The sequence below is a fragment of the Neovison vison genome, chromosome 7 (assembly GCF_020171115.1).
Source record: "Neovison vison isolate M4711 chromosome 7, ASM_NN_V1, whole genome shotgun sequence".
Lineage (NCBI taxonomy): Eukaryota > Metazoa > Chordata > Mammalia > Carnivora > Mustelidae > Neogale > Neogale vison.
This window is the reverse complement of record NC_058097.1, coordinates 102,089,498-102,109,585: the sequence shown is the minus strand read 5'-3', so window position 1 is coordinate 102,109,585 and position 20,088 is coordinate 102,089,498. Positions and strand designations below refer to the sequence as shown.

Sequence of the window (20,088 nt, the reverse complement as noted above, 5' to 3'; positions counted from 1 at the left end):
ATTGTGCATATAGACCCCAGAGCTCAGGACAGATAGAGAGGAACCTTAAAAGAGACCCTTGCTAAATTGACCATGGAGACTGGCACTAACTGGGTGGCTCTACTCCCCTACGCTCTGTGTAACACCTCATACAAGCTGGGGCTCACACCTTATAAGATTATATATGGCCGACCGCCTCCTGTCATTCCCCAACTCAAAACCGATCTCATAGAGTCGGACAAGGATAACTCCCTCTTGTTTTCCCTCCAAGCCTTGCAGCAGGTCCACAAAAGGATTTGGCCTAAACTGAAGGACTTGTATAAGACAGAGCCATCGCCTACACCCCACCAACTCTGCCAGGGGGACTAGGTCCTCGTCAAGCAACATCGGCCTGAGACCCTCGAGCCCAGGTGGAAAGGACCTTACCAGATCATCCTGGCTACCTCCACAGCTGTCAAAGTAGACAACATAGCCGCCTGGGTCCACCACGCTCATGTCAAACCAGTTGACCCCCTATGGGATCTCATGGGGAGCCTGACCAGGACATCAGTTGGACAGTGGACCGCAGTAAGGACAATCCTCTAAAACTAACCCTGCGCCGAAAACCTGACCCCCGCTTCCCCAATAATTAATATGAAACTTTCTCTCTCTGTTCTGCTAGTATTACATTCCTGCCATGGTATGGGGTCTCCAGTTCCCACGCCCCAACTATTTTGACTTGGCAGGTCACTAATAGTGCGGGCTTAGTAGTTTGGAACATACCACTCCTCTAATAGCTTTGAAGATCATTTCAGACCTCTGGTCATCCGCCATAAAAGAGAGCCCATTTCTATTTCTTTGGCAATTCTCTTAGGCCTAGGGGTCACAGCAGGGGTAGAAACAGGAGTCGGCTCCCTAGTACAAACTTCTAGCCAAATCGCTCACTTACAGGCTGCCATTGATCAAGATCTTAAGGCATTAGAAACCTCTGTCACTACCTTACAGGACTCTCTAACCTCTCTAGCTGAGGTGGTTCTCCAGAACCGAAGAGGCCTAGATCTCTTAGTTATAAAAGAAAGCGGCTTATGCGCTGCTCTTGGGGAAGAATGTTGCTTTTATGCAGACCACTCTGGAGTAGTCCAAGAATCCATGGCCAAACTTAAAAAAATGCCTGGAGGATCGCCAACGGGAAAGGGAAACTCAGAAAGGATGGTTCGAATCCTGGTTTTCTCAGTCACCTTGGCTAACAACTCTATTATCAGCTCTTATAGGACCCATACTCATTCTCCTTCTGCTTTTGACTATAGGACCATACATTCTAAATAAATTAATAGCCTTTATACATAACAGGGTAGGGCAAGTTAAACTAACGGTAATAAGACAACAATGCGGAGCATTACATCTAGACGATCTTCGCAATCTCTAAGATTAGAGATACCCACAAGAAGAAGTGGGGAATGAAGAGATCGAGGTCAGGAACAAAAAGAGTTAAATTGCATAAGACCCCTGCTAACTGCTAACTGCTTATTTGCCTTTCTGTAACCGCTATTGCTGCAACATGTACCCCCTCCCCTCAGTCTCATGACTATCACCTAACCCTGACCGCACCCTGAAAAAGAATTAAGAAATGCAGACTATGCAAGATCAAAGGGAACTGAAATTGTTAACTGTCAGCCAAACCCCGTCTCCAAAATGTATAAAAACCATGCGCTCCCCCTGATCGGGGCTCTCGGCCTCTACCTGACCCTCAGGTATGTTGTAGAGCCCCAGCATGCTGGAACAATAAACTCCCGTGCTGTTGCAGAAAGTGCTGCCTTGGTGTCGTTCCTCTGTGCCTCCCTAGGTTGAGGTCCTCTCGACCCTAACAAAACAAAAACGAACCAACTAAACAGAAACAAACTCAAATACAAGGAATTGGTGGGAAGAAAAATACCACACACTTTTTCTTATCTGACAAATTTTGCAACAGAGAGAACACAAACCTGCCTGACTTTCAGTAAACACAGGTAGAACAGAAACTCTACGTCTACTGCTGAGAGCTCTGAAGACAGCTCCATTTTAATGAAACCAACAAGCCGAAATTAGCTTTAATATCAAACATTTTCCTAGGGCACATGAACTTGAGAAGTGTTTGGTTTAGTTTCCATTTTTCTGAGTTTTAGAATGCCCCATTATTACAAACAAGTGTTAGTCTTTAAGCCAACCAAATGGAGTGCTTTTACAAACGAGTATTAGCAAGACCGTCCAGAGACAGAGGAAAACCTCTCACGTCCACAACGTCCACGGACGCGCACACAAATACACAAACAAGAGGCAAACAAAATCTTCAAGCCCCAATCTCCAAGTATCATCTTTGTATAAAAAAATCCATTGCAAGAGGGGTTATGATTTATGGATCCTTTTATTGGTCATTTTTCTTAGGAGTCTAATAAATATGGTGGCCAAGCAGTATTGCAATAATAATAATAATAACCCAGTTTAAGAGGATACAACCCCGAGGGCTGCGTATGGGGATCAAATGGTCGTTTTGCATATCCCAGTCAGAACACGGCTACTCTTATTCAAAGATGCCAAAAGCTGCAGCAACAAACAAACCGAAGGAAGCCCCATCGGTGCCAGCCTGTAAGTCCGAGCTTCACCAAATGATCCAAACGGAAGAAACAGGGTCACGTGCCACCGCACATGAAGTACTCACCCAGAGACGTCCATCCAAACCAAGCCCCAGACTAGCCGCCGGCCGCAGGAGTTACATTTGGTGCCAAAAGGTACCCAGTTGGGGTGCGGCCCCTGCGACACCAGAGGACCAAGAGCCTTGGCAGCCGCTTGGACAGTCGCTGGACTCCCCTTCCCAGCTGGGGCCCGAGGAACCATGAGCGGGGAGCTCCAGGCGGCTTCGCCAACTTTGTACCCAAACCCAGGTCTGTCGCCTGAGGCACATCTAGGATAATCACTGAGCCATCGAGCTGGCGACAAGGAAACGGCTTCTCTGAGAAGCGACCAGATGAGGAGCCCAACAGACCAGCCTTAGCTCTACCTTCCCCAAAGGAGGTTCAGAGCCAGGAAATTTAAAGGCAAATAGAAGGGGCCTGGGTAAAAGTTGCAGCTGGGCTTGTTAGCCCCATTAACCCTTGGGTTACCAGCTTCAGTGACATAAAGGATGTTGTTAATGCCATTTATCAGCTTCTGTTTGTTACCATGCTTCCCTCTTCCTAGGCGAAAGGAAAGCCTTTTAAACTAAGGTAACTCCCTGACCTCCCCAACTCAGGCAGAGTGTGAACAACGGGTCCTACAAGCTTTTAGGCTAACATATATAGGCTACTTTACATTGACCTGAAAATGAATTGTTCATGCATTCCACAAACATTGTGTCCTCTTTGCCAAATGCGGTCTTGGGTGTAGGTGGTACGATGCTGATGGGACAGACAGGATCCCTATCCTGGAGGAGGTGCAGCCTCACAGAGGCCTGAGGAGGGTGACATGGGGTGGGGGTGGGGGAGATAAACGGACAGATTATAGAGTCGGGACATCTGAAGCCCAATTATGGAACTTCGATGTTTTGGAGCAGCAAACAAGTCAGTCCTTCAGACCATGGGGTCACTCTTTTTGCTTTAAGTGTTGTAAGTCAGGGCACCTGGGTGGCTCAGTGGGTTAAGGGTCTGCCTTCAGCTCAGGTCATGATCTCAGGGTCCTGAGATCCAGTCCCACATCAGGCTCCCCACTCATCGGGGAGCCTGCTTCTCCCTTTCCTTCTGCTGCTCCCTCTGCTTGTCCTCTCTCTCTCTCTCCGTGTCAAATAAATAAATAAAATCTTTAAAAAATCTTGTAAGTCCACAAAATGCACTTCCTGGAAGCAGGCATAAGTGACGTGTTTGTCGTCCACCCCCCCCCCCCCCCCCGCTCTCCACCCCACTGTGGCAGGTCATTGGGCATGCGACGCTGCTGGGACCCAGACCAGCTAACTCTCTCTTGTTCCGGGCTCCACACATGAGGCAAAAGGACAAACTGTGAGAAAGTAAGATAGAGAAGAAAGCCTAAAATAACAAGATAGAAGCCCTCAGACCTTCAACGTGTAAACAACTGGTGTTGGGCCAAGAAACTCTGCGGCAGACCTGAGTCCCAGAGTGTTCAGGCCGGTCCCTACAACAAACAGGAGGAGTGGGGACCGTCACCGGCAACGCTGTGCTGGTGCTTGGGTCAAACGCACACGCCAGCTCCGTAACGAGCACAGCCCGGGCTGGGCATGCAGCGGCTCCTGGAAGCCAAGACTGGGGATTTCAGTCCCAGTTTGTCAAATATTTCCAAGTTGGCTATTTCCAAGTTTGGATGTGAGGAGAAAGAAAAAGAGGTCCCCTGAGGCCACAGGCAGAGGAAGGGCTGTAGACACAGACAGACTAACATTCTGCTTCCTGCTTTTGATTGGATTTGATTCTTTGAAAAAAAAACGGACCTTAGAATTACCGACGCACAGGCCAGCCCGATGCCAGAGGACGTGGGCTTTGCAAAGAGTCAGTAATTTCTGTCTCGCTGTGATTGTACGTGCTGCTGTACAGAGTAAGAAACAGAGAACCCAGAGGTGGGACTTCTGAGTCCCGCAGCCACAACCCTCTCCCTGCCATGGAAAGCACGGTCCCTTGAAAGTCAGAAGTAACCCATCAACTGGCATTTTCTACTACATGTCTGACCATGGGCAAGGCTTTCTCCTAAGGTTGATCTGGGGGAGAATCGGGGATAGGGGATCTGGCCAAACTTGGGGATCCAACAGAGGCTAATGGAGATCACATGCTCATCCCCATGACCTGATCAGAGATTTTCATGGACTTTCTGAGTCTTCTCCTCATAGAAAACAGGAGAAGTTTGCTCCCCTTTTCTTTCCCATTCCTGTTCATTCAAGTGTTTCTCATGTGTCCTAATAACCATATATATCATTTTCCACCCATCCAGACTCCTTGCTCCTCCCCGTTCGGTCCAGGGAGAACTCGTAAATGTCATTGGTCACAAAGCCACTCTCCAAGCTCGCCAGAGTCACGAATCCACTTTCGGAGGGGTCCACAGCTATGTTGTCATAGTCACAAGACATGGCATTGGGAGTGGCTTCGCCCGAACACACTCGAAATGAGATGTTCTTCAGGTCGGGCCGGGTCTCAGCTAAATCGGCTTCACTTTGTTTTCGTATGACGTTGTAAACCTCGAGGTCTGGGCTGTCCCCATGGTGAGGAGAGGGCCAGATGGTGTGCGGCTCCTTGGTGCTGGGGCCTGGCTGCTCCCGTTTCCTAGGAGGAAAGAAAAGTGCGTTGAGTAGTTTAGACGAGGGGATTGAGAAAATCCCGGTGTCTCCTGCTCGGGACGAGGAAGACACTGGGGGAGTCATGACTCTGCCCTTCTCACCTGCAGGAACTTAGGGATCAGGGCTCTGGGGTGGGGTGGGGGGCTACCAAAACAGGAAAGAGATTGCCTATCTACCATTCGCTTCTGCCACAGCATAGAGCAGAGGGGGTTGCCCTGGGATCCCCAGAGCTCCCATGGCATCCATGGATCGAATTGGATGGGGAACAATATCACATTTTTAAAAAAAGATTTTTATTTATTTATTTGACAGACATATCACAAGTAGGCAGAGAGGCAGGCAGAGAGAGAGAGAGAGAGGAGGAGGAGGAGGCAGGTTCCCTACTTAGCAGAGAGCCCAATGTGGGGCTCGACCCCAGGACCCTGGGATCATGACGTGAGCCGAAGGCAGAGGCTTCAACCACTGAGCCACCCAGGTGCCCCAACAATATCACATTTTTAAAAACTCATCTCCAAGTCAAAGTTAGCCTGCCTTCAATTCTAAATATAGGTAATAAATTGGAGTAGAATTAGCAATATCTTCGATTTGATCGCCAAAAGAATCACTGATTTTTCACATCACATCACAGTTATCATAGATATACTCATCTCTACCGCAAAATTATGCTAACTATACCCACCACTAAATAAAGAAATATTAGTAAAGAAACGTGTGTATTACCAAATCACATTTATTTTTTGGAAATATTTTGTTAAATTGTTTTATCAGTACAATTGCTTCCCTTGAAATCCAGAATTATCTCATTTTATATATTTAGTAATACTGTTCTGGGAAGGGGTCCATAGGATTTACCCAACTGCTACAGAGGTCTGTGACATAAAAAGGTTAAAAACCCCTGAAAAAAATCCCTGAGATAGACTCCAGCTTCAGAGTCACAATTTCCAAATCCTGGTGAGGTGCTAAATAGACTAAGAAAGGGAAAAACAAAAAACAAAAAAACTGAAAACAACTGCAGAGTGAGTAACTAGGAAATATATTCCTATTTTTTAAACTGAATTCTATTTTTAGATCAACATGAATTAACTGATAAAAAGGATCATAGTAAGAACTAACATTTTTGAGTGCTTCCTATATGCCCATTCTGCATGAATTAACTGTTTTAATTCTTTTGATAATCCTATAAGGAAGATATAATTAAATGAAGCACTTTCTGCTATTGACCCTTGAACAGTGAGGAGATTATGGGTAACAACCCTCTCCCCCCGCACCCCATGCAGTTGACAATCTGTAACTTTGACCCCAAATGGAACCATTAACAGCCTACTTCTGATGAGACACCTAACACATATTTCATATGTTATATGTATTATATGCTGTGTTCTTACAATAAAGTGAGGGAAAAGAAAACGTTATTAAGAAAGTCATAAAGGAGAAAAAGGACATTTACAGACTTATACTGTATTTGTTAAAAATACCCAAAACATGTATAAGTGGACCCACACAGTTCAAACCCGTGTTGTTCCAGGGTCAACTGTGTGTTGAAATCTTACTAATTCATCATAAAATGGTCAACAAAGGGAATCGAATCTTCAACTGGAACTCAGTTTTCCTGTTGTAAAATGGGCATACCAGCTTCGTTCTGTGTAGGGCACATACGTGTTTCCCTGTCTGTATGACGCTGGGGAGTAAAATGGCAACTGAGAAGAGCGGTGAGAACCTCAAAACTGGTGGCACACGATCCATAAACAGAGATGATCTAGGCCACTTAGTGTGGCTATTTTGCAGCAATCTGAATTTGTATATTCAGTGAAAACCAAAGTCAACTAAAAGGCTTTAGCTATTTCATTTTGAACAAAGGGATTCAGTTTCAGATCTTTGCCAGAAGGCTCTGGGAAAGTCATTTTTCAGTGGCTCCCTATTCCTTTGCCCAGCTAACAAACATCTTTGGAGTGAGAGCCTACAGTCACGAAAGCACCTTGCTGGCTGATGTGTGGCTAAAGAGGAGGCGAATAACTGTTTCACCCCTCACGTCATTTGAAAGCTTCCACACACACAAATTAAAGGCTGTAAGACCACTCTCCTAATCACAACTAAGCACAAATGCCTAGTACTTCTGAATGCCAGGAGGCCACCAGAGAATTCACTCTCCAATCTGCAATGGTAATTCTCTTGGAGCTGCTGTGGCCTTTCATGAAGCAAAAAGACCAATGTCCAAATCTCCAAGAGTCCAGAAGACACACAAGTTGACACAATGAAGGTTTTACTTGCCTCCTTCTAGAGATCCAAACCCAAAAGACAACCGTGATGACCACCAGGAGAAAGATGGTGCTGGGGATTAGAATGTAAGCAAGATTCAAGGCGGCTTCTGAAAAGAAAACCATATTAGTATCAGTATTAGTGATGTATTATGAACATCAAAACAGGCTTAAAAAAGCATAGCCAACACAGAGTATTGCAAAGAGCGAGCTCCTGGAAGGAGATATGTGTACAGTCAGCCAGACCGTGACTGAGCATTTTCTACCTGTCTTATAACCCTAAGTAATAGAGAAAAGAAATTTACATGTTGGAGTTTCTTGCAAAATATCAGAAGGGCACTGATTTAGTCATATTTTTTTTTCCTCCAGAAGAAAGAGACTCTCTCGTTTCTTGTCCTTGTTCTCCCTTAAAAAAAAAGCAGGGGCTGTTTGGGCAGTGTTGATGTCTTTGGCTCTAAGGACAGAAATGGTAGTTCCCAAGGTGGGGTGGGGAAGAAGGAGGGAGGGAGAGAGAAGCTAGTCTCTGTGCCATTACCAGGAAAGAGAAAGTCACATGAAACACATGAATCAGACTGTAACCTTCCCAACAAATCTGACTAAGGCTAATTGGATCCAGTTGGGGCCAAGAGCAGTGACTGTGGAGGGCATTCAGAGGCCTGCTATCCTGACCTTTCCTGTCCTTCAAGACTTAGAACCAAAGAATTTCTTGTCATGGTTGCCTTTAGGAAGAACCAAGGACTGGTGACTGACCCCTTCCTTACTCCCCTGGTCCAATGTTCCCAACCTTCTAGAAGTTGTTGTTTTGTTTTCCTGTGAGGCTGCAAACCTGACAGCCACCCCCACACCATAAGGGCCCAAAACAAAACCCACTTTAAATGCCGCCATGATAACAATGAACAATGAAAACACCACCCATCTCTGCACAGCATTTTTGTACTTTTTCCAACACATTTTCAATACATTTTATCTGTTGTATAATAAAAAAAAATATTTGACTGGCCTTTGTCCTTGGTTTCTGGAAAAGAGGCTCTAAATCTTTGGAATTTCTAAGGTAATAGGAGTAATTGTTATTCACGAGTCCCATCAGACCACATCAGAGTCTATGCTGAGGAGATGTCTTAGGAGGGAGGGGGCACTAGGGATTGAGTTCAATTACATGGCCAATGACCATATCAATGATGCCTGTGTAAGAACACCTCAATGTTATATGTATCATATGCTGTGTCCTTATACCAAGTCTTTGCACACCAAGGTCAATGGGACTTTCTGGGTAGTGGACACAGTCATGTGCCAGGAGGGTGACGATGCTGCTCAAGTCCATAGGGAGAGGATGCAGAACCTCCCCATAGAGGACCTTCCTGGACATTACCCAATCTGGTTTGTCAGGGGGCTGCTCCTGATTTAGCTCCTTTACAATGAAATGCAGTCTGAAATAGAGTGTTTTCCTGAATTCTGTGAGTTGTTCTAGTGAGTTATCAAAACTGAGGGGGTCGTGGGCACGCTCTGGATTTGCAACCAGCTGGTCAGAAGTGGGAATGGCCTGGGGACCCCTAAACTTGTGACTGATGTCTGTAGGGAGGGCAGTCTCATCTGGAAGGAGCTCTTCCCCTGTGGGATCTGCCCTAAGTTGGGGTAGCTGGTGTCAGAAACGCAGCTTTACAATATCCTATTTCATTTCAGGGCCATGGCGATGCTCTCAGACAGGCGAGGAACGCCCCATTACTTCTGTTATGCAAAAGAGGACACTATAGCATGGAGAAATGATGTGTTTTTTTAAATGTTGTCCAGGGACACAATCCCAGATCTCCCTCTTAATGCTCCAGGTGGGAGGCTCGAGGTTGAAATTCCATTAGCACTCCAGTTTATCACCCATTTTCTTGGCTCCTTTATGATTTGAGTTGTAAAATGTTTTTGTCCACCTCTTTTTTTTTTTTTCACGTGAATATCAAGCTGGGACGTCCTGTGTCCTGCATCCCAGCTGGGGGTTCCTGTGCCTGTTTCTCTATAGCCGCTTGCCCAGGACCCTGCCCCCACCCAGGACTGCTGGGTGCCCGGCCCCCCACCCCCCATCCTCATGCAACCATTTCATCTACTGGCCGGTCTACTCTCCCCAGGCTTCCCAGATGGTCCCCAACTCTGTATGCACTTTCTGCAAAGCCTCAGATGCCCCGTTTAGTTCATTTTTAAAATAACTGAGGGAAAGAACAAAGTAGAGAATGTAACCCTCTGTAATTTGTGATCAAGAGGGTTCCACCATCTACTTTCCCCGGGAGGGTTCTGTCCATACCGTCGTTTCCTTTAAATGTCTCTCTGGCATCTTCTTTGCCCGTATCTTCCAGAAGCATGGGTGTCACTGGCTCTGTTCTTTCATCTGGAAACAGACACGTGGACTTGAGAACACGGTAGAAGACCTCACGATCCATATGGTCTCTGAGGTCCCACCAGGTTGTAGGGGGACGCGAGAAAGTAGTAGCAATTTGACCAAGGCCATTTATAAAGATAGAAAAGTAAAGGGTTGAATTTGCTGGCCTCCAGGTTTAACCGTCTTCACCTTCCTGGTGAGATTTTCACTGCCAAGAAGCCTGTCCTGAAACCGACAGCGGGCGCCTGGCATCAAAGCACACAGAACGCAGAGATGCTAAAGGGCAGGGCCAATGACTCACTTCTAGGCCCATCAATTATCCACGTGGCTCACTCCTTTTCTCATTAGATCGAGTTATGCCTTTCATACTGTCAATAAGGACAAGTCTCATCCCAAACTGAATTTGTGGTTGTTGCTTTTCAGCTTTGGGAGCAATGGGCAACTCCAGGGAGATTAATGAACTACTTGGCAGGGCTGGGTGTGGCGTACACCCCTCCAAATGGTCTGGCTTCCCACCAGCCCTCTTCCTGCTGGAAAATCTGAAGAACATACAGTTCTAAACCCATAAAAGGGGCCTGAGAAACAGCCCAAATGAGCCCAAATTTCAAATGATAGGCTTACCTCCAGGCTTTGTAGAAGGAGCTATTGGTTTCTCTGTGGTAGAAAGAAACAAACGCGAAAATAGTAACTAAATTTCCATGCCATCTGGATGAAATTGGCCAGATGATGGCCTCCCCTTATTTACTCACTCAGTCATCTGATAAACTTTATTTAGTGCTGCTAGATGCCAAGATCTGGGTTAGTAAGTCAAAAGAATCATTTCTGCAGCAAGACTAGCCTTCCCCCAGCTTCATGTGAGTATTTTTTTTTAAAGTATTTTAAAATTTTAAATACGGGAATTTCAAAAGATACACAAAAATAGAAAGAGTGGTATGAATCCCCATTTGCCCTTACTCAGCTTTAACCCTTATCAACATAGGGCTAATCTAGGTCCAAAGCAACCCCGACCCCTTCCCAACTACACTCAGGCCTGGATTATCTTAAAGCAATCAAAGACATGTTAACAATTCCCACTGGGGATGTTTCAGAGAGTAACAAACACTGATCTCCTGGAAGTGGACATGGTTGTGGTGGGGGGTGGGGAGACAGACCACCACCTGCCCACGGTGGACACTGGAGTTCTAGAACCTGAGTCATTTCAAATGTCTCGAGAGCCTGAAGACCATCAGGCTGTACAGATAATTTACATTGAATATTTTCCCCTTGGGCTGGGAGTGCATCCCCCTAAGGAACTGGTAGCAAATCTCGTGCTCATTGGATGCTCTGGGTTTCATAGGGATGGGGTCCTTAAAGGGCATCGTTTTGGAATTTACAGTCCTTAGGCCAGGATGCTAAGGCTATTCTGAAGCTTCTGAAGGAAACTTTCAATCCTCTTCCCATAAGAGTGTGCATGTGTGTATGCACGCGCACGTGCAAAGGTGATGCAAATCTATTTATTTTTATTTTTATTATTTTTTAAAAAGATTATTTATTTATTTATTTGACAGAAGGATAGAGATCGCAAGTAGGCAGAGAGGCAGGCAGAGGGAGAGGGAGAAGCAGGCTCTCTGCTGAGCAAGGAGCCCGATGTGGGGCTCGATCCTAGGACCCTGGGATCATGACCTGAGCCGAAGGCAGAGGCTTAATCCACTGAACCACCCAGGCATCCCTATTTATTTATTTTTAAAAGCCCTACCTATATAGTGCCTTCTATATGACAGAAACATCACCATGTTCTAAGTGTTTTCTAAAAATGAACACGATTTGCCCTGCTAAGAGCCTGATGAGCCAGCGGCAATCATTCTGGTGGTTTTGTACGCCATGTATCCGAGGTACCAGGAGATTAAGTAATTTGTCCAAATCTCACAGCTAGTGAGTAGCTGGGCTGGAATTGGAACCCAATCAATTCAAGTGAAAACTAACATTGTAAGGAGAGAGATTGTGCTAGGTCGTGGTGATACAATAGCAAATGAGAACAGCCCTCACCCCCTCTGGCTCTCAGGCCCTGCAGGATGGCCAGAACATATGCAATACAGGCTAAGAATCCCAGAGAGTAATTTTGCGATAGGGCATTATAACATGTAGTATGTTCAACAACATGACATGACCTATTCATTTTCTTGTCCCTCCGCGGTTCAGTCCACCGTGAATACTGCACTGAACAAGGCACAGTGATGTGGCATCACCATCAGCCCCTGCGATGCCCTGCATTGTGCCACCTCAGCAGATTTGTCTCTGATTTTCACTGACGACACCTACGCCCCTACCAGACCCCAGAAGCAAACAGGGGTTCAGATCTGGCCAGCACGTGCCCACTCCACGCAGTCATGTTGCCCAAGTCCAATTTTAGACATTATTCAACCAGTCCCTGGCCCAGAGAGACCTGCCCTCTATTATGCCAGATACATCTATTCTAGATGCTATTCTGTGTGCTATCATAGATAACAGCGTATCTGGCATTACAGATGGCGTGCCACCTTGTTGTAACGGCACTGGATGTCCCTCTCCTTGCCCAGCAAGCACAGGCATGAACTGGCCAAACATGTATGCCTCTAGGCCAACCACGTAGTGAAAGGGACAAACTTATAAACAGGGAGTTAAGGTACTGTGTGTGCTCAGTGCTAAAATCCTCCTAGAAGGAAAACCTAACTTGTTTTTCAGGGGCCCCTGGGAGGTTTCCCAAAGGAAATTTTCTTAACTTCTTATTTTGAAAAATTTCAGATTTATGAACATTTGCTAAAATAGTACACAGTGCCCATATATTTCACCCAAATGTTACGATTATATATTTCATTTATTTATTCTCTCTCTGTATCTCTCTATATTTATGTCTGTGTATCTATATTTTTATTTATATCTATGTATACACCCACATATGTATGAAAAACACATACAGACACATGTGTAACTTTTTTTCTGAGAAAAATTTGCAGACATGGTTACTTTTACTTCTGATTACTTCAATATGTTTTTCAAAAGATGTGGGGGTCAGGTTCTTATGCAACCACAGTAGAGTGATCAGGACCAAGAAATCAACATTGATAGTCTGTTACCTAATCTACAGACCTTATTCAAACTCTGCCAATCGTCCCAATACTGCCCTTTATCGGAAACCATCATCATCGTCCAGGTTCCAATCCACAATCCCTGTAGCACTTGGCTGTGTTATGAGAGGAGATAATGTTCAGAGCGAACCCCAAATGTAAGAATGAGTTGTCTGGGAAGGAGTAGGATAGTTCCAAGCACAGGGAAAAGTTGCCAAGCAGCTGGGCAACTCACAATGTGCACAAGGGAAGGATGAAGGGGGGTGGGCACCTTGTAGCAGCAAAAATCATAGCAAAAACAGTTAAATTCAAACAATTTTAGGAGTATTTAGTCTTTAACTAGATATAACTAACAAGTCATTTTATACTGGCCAGGAAATGGTGCAGGTCTGGGACCCAGCAGTTGGCTTGGGGATCGGAGAAACTTCAGGGACAGATCAAAACTCACTTCAAGGTTAAGGGCGCCTGGGTGGCTCAGTGGGTTAAAGCCTCTGCCTTCGGCTCGGTCATGATCCCAGGGTCCTGGGATCGAGCCCCACATTGGGCTCTCCACTCGGCAGGGAGCCTGCTTCCTCCTCTCTCTCTGCCTGCCTCTCTGCCTACTTGTGATCTCTCTCTGTCAAATAAATAAATAAAATCTTTAAAAAAAACCTCACTTCAAGGTTATATCTAATTCAGTTATGAGGAGGCGTTTGGGGAACCTCAGTGGAGTGAGACTGCGGGCTTGTAGCCAATTCAGAGCACTGAACAGATCTAGAAGCAAACGCCAGCTGAACCTGCATGGCATAGCTAGTGGGTGGTTTAAGCCTGTTCCATAAGGTGACTGCTGTCTGTCCACTACCAGTGAAACTGAGGGACTCCATCATCTCCTTAAAGCCTCAGAAAATCATGTCACGTGGCTGCTAGAAAACCTAAGCACAATGGCCAGCTTCCTTTCACATTCCTTCTTTTTTCCAAGTTCCTACAGCCATCCTCACATGTGGGAAGAATAATAATCCGTGATCATCCACTTAGAGGGCTTTCTGTTCCCTGTGCTTCTCATAATTTTCACTTTGTCATACATAAATTAGGCCCTTTCCTTTCTTTATGCCTTCTCTTGGCATCAGACCCCCTCTTCCTTGCTAGGAGTACGCCTCAGTAAGGAATTGAGACTGGATTCCCCAGCCGTGCATTTGCAACAAGCTTTCTCAGAGACCACTGTAACAAATTCTGGGAAATAGTAGCCTGCATGAAGTAAGAGAGGAAGCTGAGAATTCAGCCATATGACTTGGGGAGGGTTTCCTTACCATCGGAATATTTGCAAACAAAATTGTTCTTCATGTTGCACCGGTCGTCATTCCACTGGAACATATAGGGGCCCCCGACGCCAGCAGGTGCCGATGGCTGATGGTACATGACCACGCAGACCTCGCTGCCGCACGAAGGTTCATCCACGTACCAGTTCCTGGAGGAAAGGGGTCAACAATGGAGACCACTGGGGGAGGAAACCCCAAGACTTCAAAACCTTTATTTTCCTTTCAAGTTCTGTGGAGCCCCGAACTTAGGACTCTGCTTCAGAAGACAACACAGAAAGAGGCAGGAATTGAAGTCCTGCCAATAAGTAGAATCACGTGCTTTCTAACACGGACATCACAGTCAATCATCTGACATTCACCACAACCTCTTTGTAGGGAGGAATATATTACTGTATGGTATCTGCAGAGTAATTATGAGAAGAAGCAGTGAGCAGGGCCTGTCTGGGAGAGCGTATTCCTTGCCTTTTCCTAACTGGCTTTTGTTTCCCTTTGTTTCAGAAATCAGATGCACTAAGAAGAGGCCTGGCTTATCTCAGCCAGAGCTTGCCTGGCTCACAACTCTTTGTGCTTTTCAAGCATCAAGACTGCCTTTCTAGCCCTGGGGAAGTAAATGGAAAATGCCAGCAATCTGAGCAAGACTTTGCAAAATGCAGAGGCCGTGAAAACAGGTGGCGGGGGGCGGTGGGGACTGGCACAGAAGGCCCACATAGTCTTTGTCCTGTTTTAAGTTGTTTCCACTTCATCAGGCAGGTGGGTCCCTCCTTCTGCCTCTGCTACCAGATTCCTTGTCTTTGTCATTCTTGCTCCTGGATGGGGTGCAGCCCAAGCTCCACTATCCAGTGACACTTGGAATAAGTGGTGCTACCACCCAGTTGGCTAGAAGGATGCCAGGGCAAGGCCTTGGATTCCATAGAGAGCCCAATGCTGTGAACGGTCACTGCATGCACTGACTCCAGCCTGGGCTTCAGAGTCTGCGTGGTTACCTGAGCCGCTTCCTTCTGTTGGGCACAGGATGCAAGGTGACACTGGAATTTGAAGACTTGGAGTGTCCTCGGGGCTACCCATTCGAGTGGGAGCCTATGGAGGCCAGGGAGTCAATGGAATTCTGGCCCAGGACCAGCTGATGGTGGGGCCCATCCAGTGGTCATTTCCCAAGTCCCCAAATACATGACTTGAACAGCCATGTTTGGTATCTGGTATAGTCCCACATTGGGTCCTTAGCCTATGAGGTAAGAGCTGTAATAGTGGACGAGGTCAAGTGCAAGATTCTGAAACTGCATTCCCCCCAACCCTTTCCAAAGTAATAAATAAAAACCAGTATCTTATTCAGGGGAAGATGACAGAAAGTAGTACCACCCTTGAGGATCGGAGAATGCAAGGGTCGGGGAGTCTCCAGCATATCTCTAGTTAGTTCACCGGACTGGCCCCTGCAAACACCACGCAGACCCTGAAGGAGGACACCAGAATAGTATAAACACAACTAGGTAGAAGCCTTAATTACAGCTGCTGTGCCATATGCGGTGTCTTTGCTCGAGCAGGTTAACATGCTCTTGGCTACTTAATATGCAGGTCCAGGGAACATAATATTTTCCATCAGAAGGAGAATCAGAAATAGTTTGCGTTCATTTGGAATAGACAATGGTACACATTTGTGGTTTTGCCTCGGGCCTATACTAATTTTCGAACCGTCTGTCATAGTGAGGTGTGAGGAGGCCTGGACTCCGTAGACATCTCGTGGAAAATCACACGGGTCTACCATATTTCTGACATGCTCTTGAACAGGGTAAGCTTAGGAAGACACTCATGTGTCCAGGGGGTTAGAGATAAACTCCATGAATATTCAAGAGCCTGCCACTTCAGGCTAGATCACTAGTTTCTAGATCACTAGATCTAGATCACAGTATCTAGGTCACTAGAAACCTACCACCAAAAAGTGGTAGGTTTCTAGTGATCTAGGGAATGCCAGAGACTCCCTTTCACATTAAAGGACAAATGTTGCATCTAGAAGCATCTCACGATAATGTGAAGGAGGGGGCATAGCACCTCGTAGGCCTCTCTGGGTTCTAGAGGCAGCATATTTCACACTTGGGGATAATGTTCTGGCCCCTATTTCAGCTGGCATGAAGGACAGCCAGCTTTGAGTGAGGTCCAGAGCTACAAAGGACCCTGAAGCAGGTTCTGGACTGTGGTGTAAGCGGATTTGCCAGTTGGGCCTATGATCGAGGAGATCCTATTAGTAGAGGTATCAGGGATGGGAAGAAACACCACAGAGAATTTGTGGCAAGCCCCAAAGAGAGAATCACAATGTAGACCCCTAGGGTTCTATAGCAAGGTCATGTTATCTGTAGGTGAGAAATAACCACCTTTTGCAAAACACTCCTGGCTTGCTACTAGGTGAGGAGCATCAAAAAACCGTGCAATCCAAGTTGCCCATTGTGAGTGAGGTGTTGTCAGACACAACTAGTCCCGGGCTGGGCAGGCCCAGGAGCGATCCATTCTAAGGTGGAAGGGGTCTATCCAGGACCAGAGAGCACTGTACGAGCAGGCAGAGCACTGCACGGCATCTCCCACTGTCGCTCCAAGGCCTCTCCCTCAGTGTCCACCTATCCCTGCACAAGGGAATCCCTTATGATGCCTGACAAAGGCTGCCCAAGTTTGCTTCATGGAAAGGACAGCCAAGTATGGGAGTATGGCTCCACAGGACGGCAGCTGCACGCCGACCCCACTCAGAGTTGGCCTTGAAAGATCAAGGGTAAGGGGACCTCCTCCCCATGGACCAGCTCAGATGGTGCCCCTAGTGAACCAGCTTGCATGGAAAAAGAGAATTTCCTGGAGGTTAGCCTCTATACGGACTCAGGGGTAAAGCAAGAGCTTGGCCAGCTGATCAGGAGTCTAAGCGGAGAAAGAGGAGAAGACTGGGGATGGGAGCAGAGCTCTTGGACAGAGTGATGTGATGCAAACAGACATATGGGAATAGGCAGGAAGTGTGAGGCTCTATCACAAGTTAAAACCCACCAGAAAGCATCTAACACGGAAGAGGCACTAAACAGGCAAGGAGACAAGCGACTTGGCCAGTTGATGTCAGCTAGCCTGGGACTGGCCGCCCCAGTGCTTGCACAACAGTTACGGCCTGGAGTAGCCATGGTGGCAAGGATGGAGGGTCTGCGTGGGCTCGACAGTGTTCATCTCCTCTCACCGAGGCTCATCAAGTTCCTGTCAAACATCTAACCTGCCAGCAGCAGAGACCAAAGCTAAGTCCCTGAAGGAACACCAGCCTTAGGACACCAACCTGGCACTGCGGAGCAAGTTGACTACACTGGACTCCTTCCATTCTGAAAAGGGCAATGATTCCCTTTGACGGGAACAGACCTACAGCCTGGGTGTGGGTTTGCCTTTCCTGCCTCAGGGCCTCGGTCAGGACCACTACCCATTATTTGATCTACTGGCCCAGAATGCCAAATAACACCTCATCAGACCAAGGGACCTACTGTATAGCAAAGGAGGTGTGGGAGTAGGCTGGTCATCTAGCTGGGTTTACTAGGTATGTCACGTGTTGTACCATCTGGAAGTTGCTAGCCTGACAGAATGATGGAAGAATTTGTTGACAACATAGCTGAAGCCCTAGCTGAGAGGAAATACTTGCTAGGAGGAAGTGTTGTCCTTCAAGACCCAGTGCACACTTTGAATCAATGACCTTTGTATCATCCTGTGTCCTCAAGAGTAAGAACATGTGGGTCTGGGAGCCAGTGGGTGGAAACAGGAGTAGCCTTGCTCACTTACCATCCCTAGTAGTGACCCACTTGGGGAATTTGTGCTTCTTGTCTCTGCAATACCAGGCTCTATAAGTTTTAGATGTCCTGCTACCCAAAGGCGAAATACTTCCACCAGAAGATATAGGAAAAGACTTATTATACTATGAGTGATGCTGCCACTTGGGCACTCTGGGACCCTTGTGTCCAGAGACCAGCAGGCAAGAAGAGCAGTGATTATCTTTGTAGGAAGTAACCGGCCCTAATCACAGGAGGAAGAAGCTATGCAGTCCCCCATTTGGGACAGGAAGAAATATGTTTGGCATCCAGTTATCTACTAGGGTTCTAATTTCAATGGTAAATGGGAAAGTGCTATCACTCTAGCCTGAGAAGTGCACATTGACTGGGTCCTCGCATACCTCAGGGCGGAGGGTCTGGGTCCTGCCACAGGGTCAGACACGGAGGCTCCTTGAGCAGAGAGTAAGGGGAATCTAGACTGGGAGTAGAGGAGGGAGGTAGGTGAGTATCAGCTGGGGTCCGGGGACCAGCTAGAGTGGTGGGCATTGTAGTTCATCCTACTAACCTTCCTTTTTTTTTTTTTTTTTCTTTTTTTTTTTTTAGAGGGGGACCACAGACGGAAAGGGAGAGAGACAGAGAGGGAGAACCCTTAAATGGGTTCCATGCCCAAATGGTGCCTGACACAGTGCTCCATCTCACAATCTGGAAATCGAGACCTGAGCTAAAATTAACTGACTGAGCCACTTGGGTGCCCTACTCCCTTTCCTTTTTAAGGTTTTTTCCAGGAAGAGAAGCCCATGAGAACCCTGGAAGGGCCGCCCCTGGCACGTAGAAGGAAGATGTGGATCTGCTTGGCATAATTGGTAGACATGGGTAAAAACCATATTTTCATCAGCATTCTTTTGGTTGATAATGAGTTTAAACTCCCCCCCCCCCTCCATGGGATCATTTACCGTTAGATTTTCTATTTTTCAACTGCTCAGGTCTTTCATCTCTTTATGTTTTGGGGTTTATTGACTTACATAAATTTTTAGTGTCTTAATGACTTATATCAACTCTATTGTAAAAAGATAATTACTCCCTAATTAGTTACATTTTTCTGGTCTTATGTCTGCCTTTTAACTTTGCTATCTTCTGATGTTTGTCCCTGTCGCTGGGTTTCTTTGGGAGGGGCGATGGCAAGGCCACTGTGGTGCCAGGGTAAGGTGTGAAATGAATGAGTCCTGATGTGTGGGTTTAGGAGGGTCCTCCAAAAGGCAGGCCTCCTTAAGTCCCCCTTTGGCCCATCTAGGCCCACTCCCTGTGATCTGGAGCCCTAATAGATTCTTAGTTCCACAGACCCTCAATCTCTGGTTGGGGTTCTAATTCAAAAGGCTGGTAGCCAGAAGCCCTAACTTTAAGCATCACGTGCTTTTCAAACAATGCTCCTGAGCCACATCTACCTGGACAGAGCTCTTGGGATAGGAGTTGGACACAGAACCAGGCTGACTGACTGACCCCCTTTGCCTCCCAGTTTTGGCCAGTGCTATCCTCTCTGGGCTCTGCAAAACTGCTATCCTCTCGGGGCTCTGCCTGGCTGGGCCTTCTCCTCTTCCTCCTGCACTAGGCACTGTGGGTTCAGGCTACCTCCTTTTTGAGTTACGTCAAGTGGGTGAGCTGCTGTGGGTTCTCCACACGTACCTGAATGTTGCCATGCTGCCATCCGTCCACGCGTAAAGGTCCTGGCAGGCTGTGCTATTGCTTTGCTTCTCTTCATGCCTCCTGAGCCCAATCCAGAAATCTCCATCAGATGCCAGGAGGTTTTCAATGAACTTTTCTATCAGTCTCTGTTCGTCCTCAGACTCGATGCTGACTAGCTGGGCCCCATCCCTCCTGCAGGCTGTGTTGGCTTCCTCAAAGTTCAGTCTTCGAGAAGCATCGTGGAAGTAAATGACTTTATAACAAGGCCTCTGTGTCCCTCCTCGGCAGACTGGTTGTCCTGGAGGGGGAAAAAAAAAAAAGCAACCTATTTCAGTACTCCCAAAAGTATCCCAGGGCAAGGATGCTCGGTGGCATAGGCACGAAGCCAGTGACTCATCTGTGGA

The 20,088-nt window shown here is 46.8% G+C and overlaps 1 protein-coding gene across 1 annotated transcript; it reads right to left on the bottom strand.

The window, feature by feature from the left end:
* Positions 1-4,365: 4,365 nt before the first annotated feature.
* On the bottom strand, positions 4,366-19,777 carry LAYN (layilin). The gene is made up of 5 exons (XM_044260612.1): positions 19,685-19,777; positions 14,229-14,386; positions 9,785-9,868; positions 7,511-7,607; positions 4,366-5,228 (listed from the first exon to the last, which is right to left on the bottom strand). Exons 1-5 carry the CDS (start codon positions 19,696-19,698, stop codon positions 4,865-4,867), a joined length of 717 nt encoding a protein of 238 aa, XP_044116547.1. The 5' UTR covers positions 19,699-19,777; the 3' UTR covers positions 4,366-4,864.
* Positions 19,778-20,088: the final 311 nt, after the last annotated feature.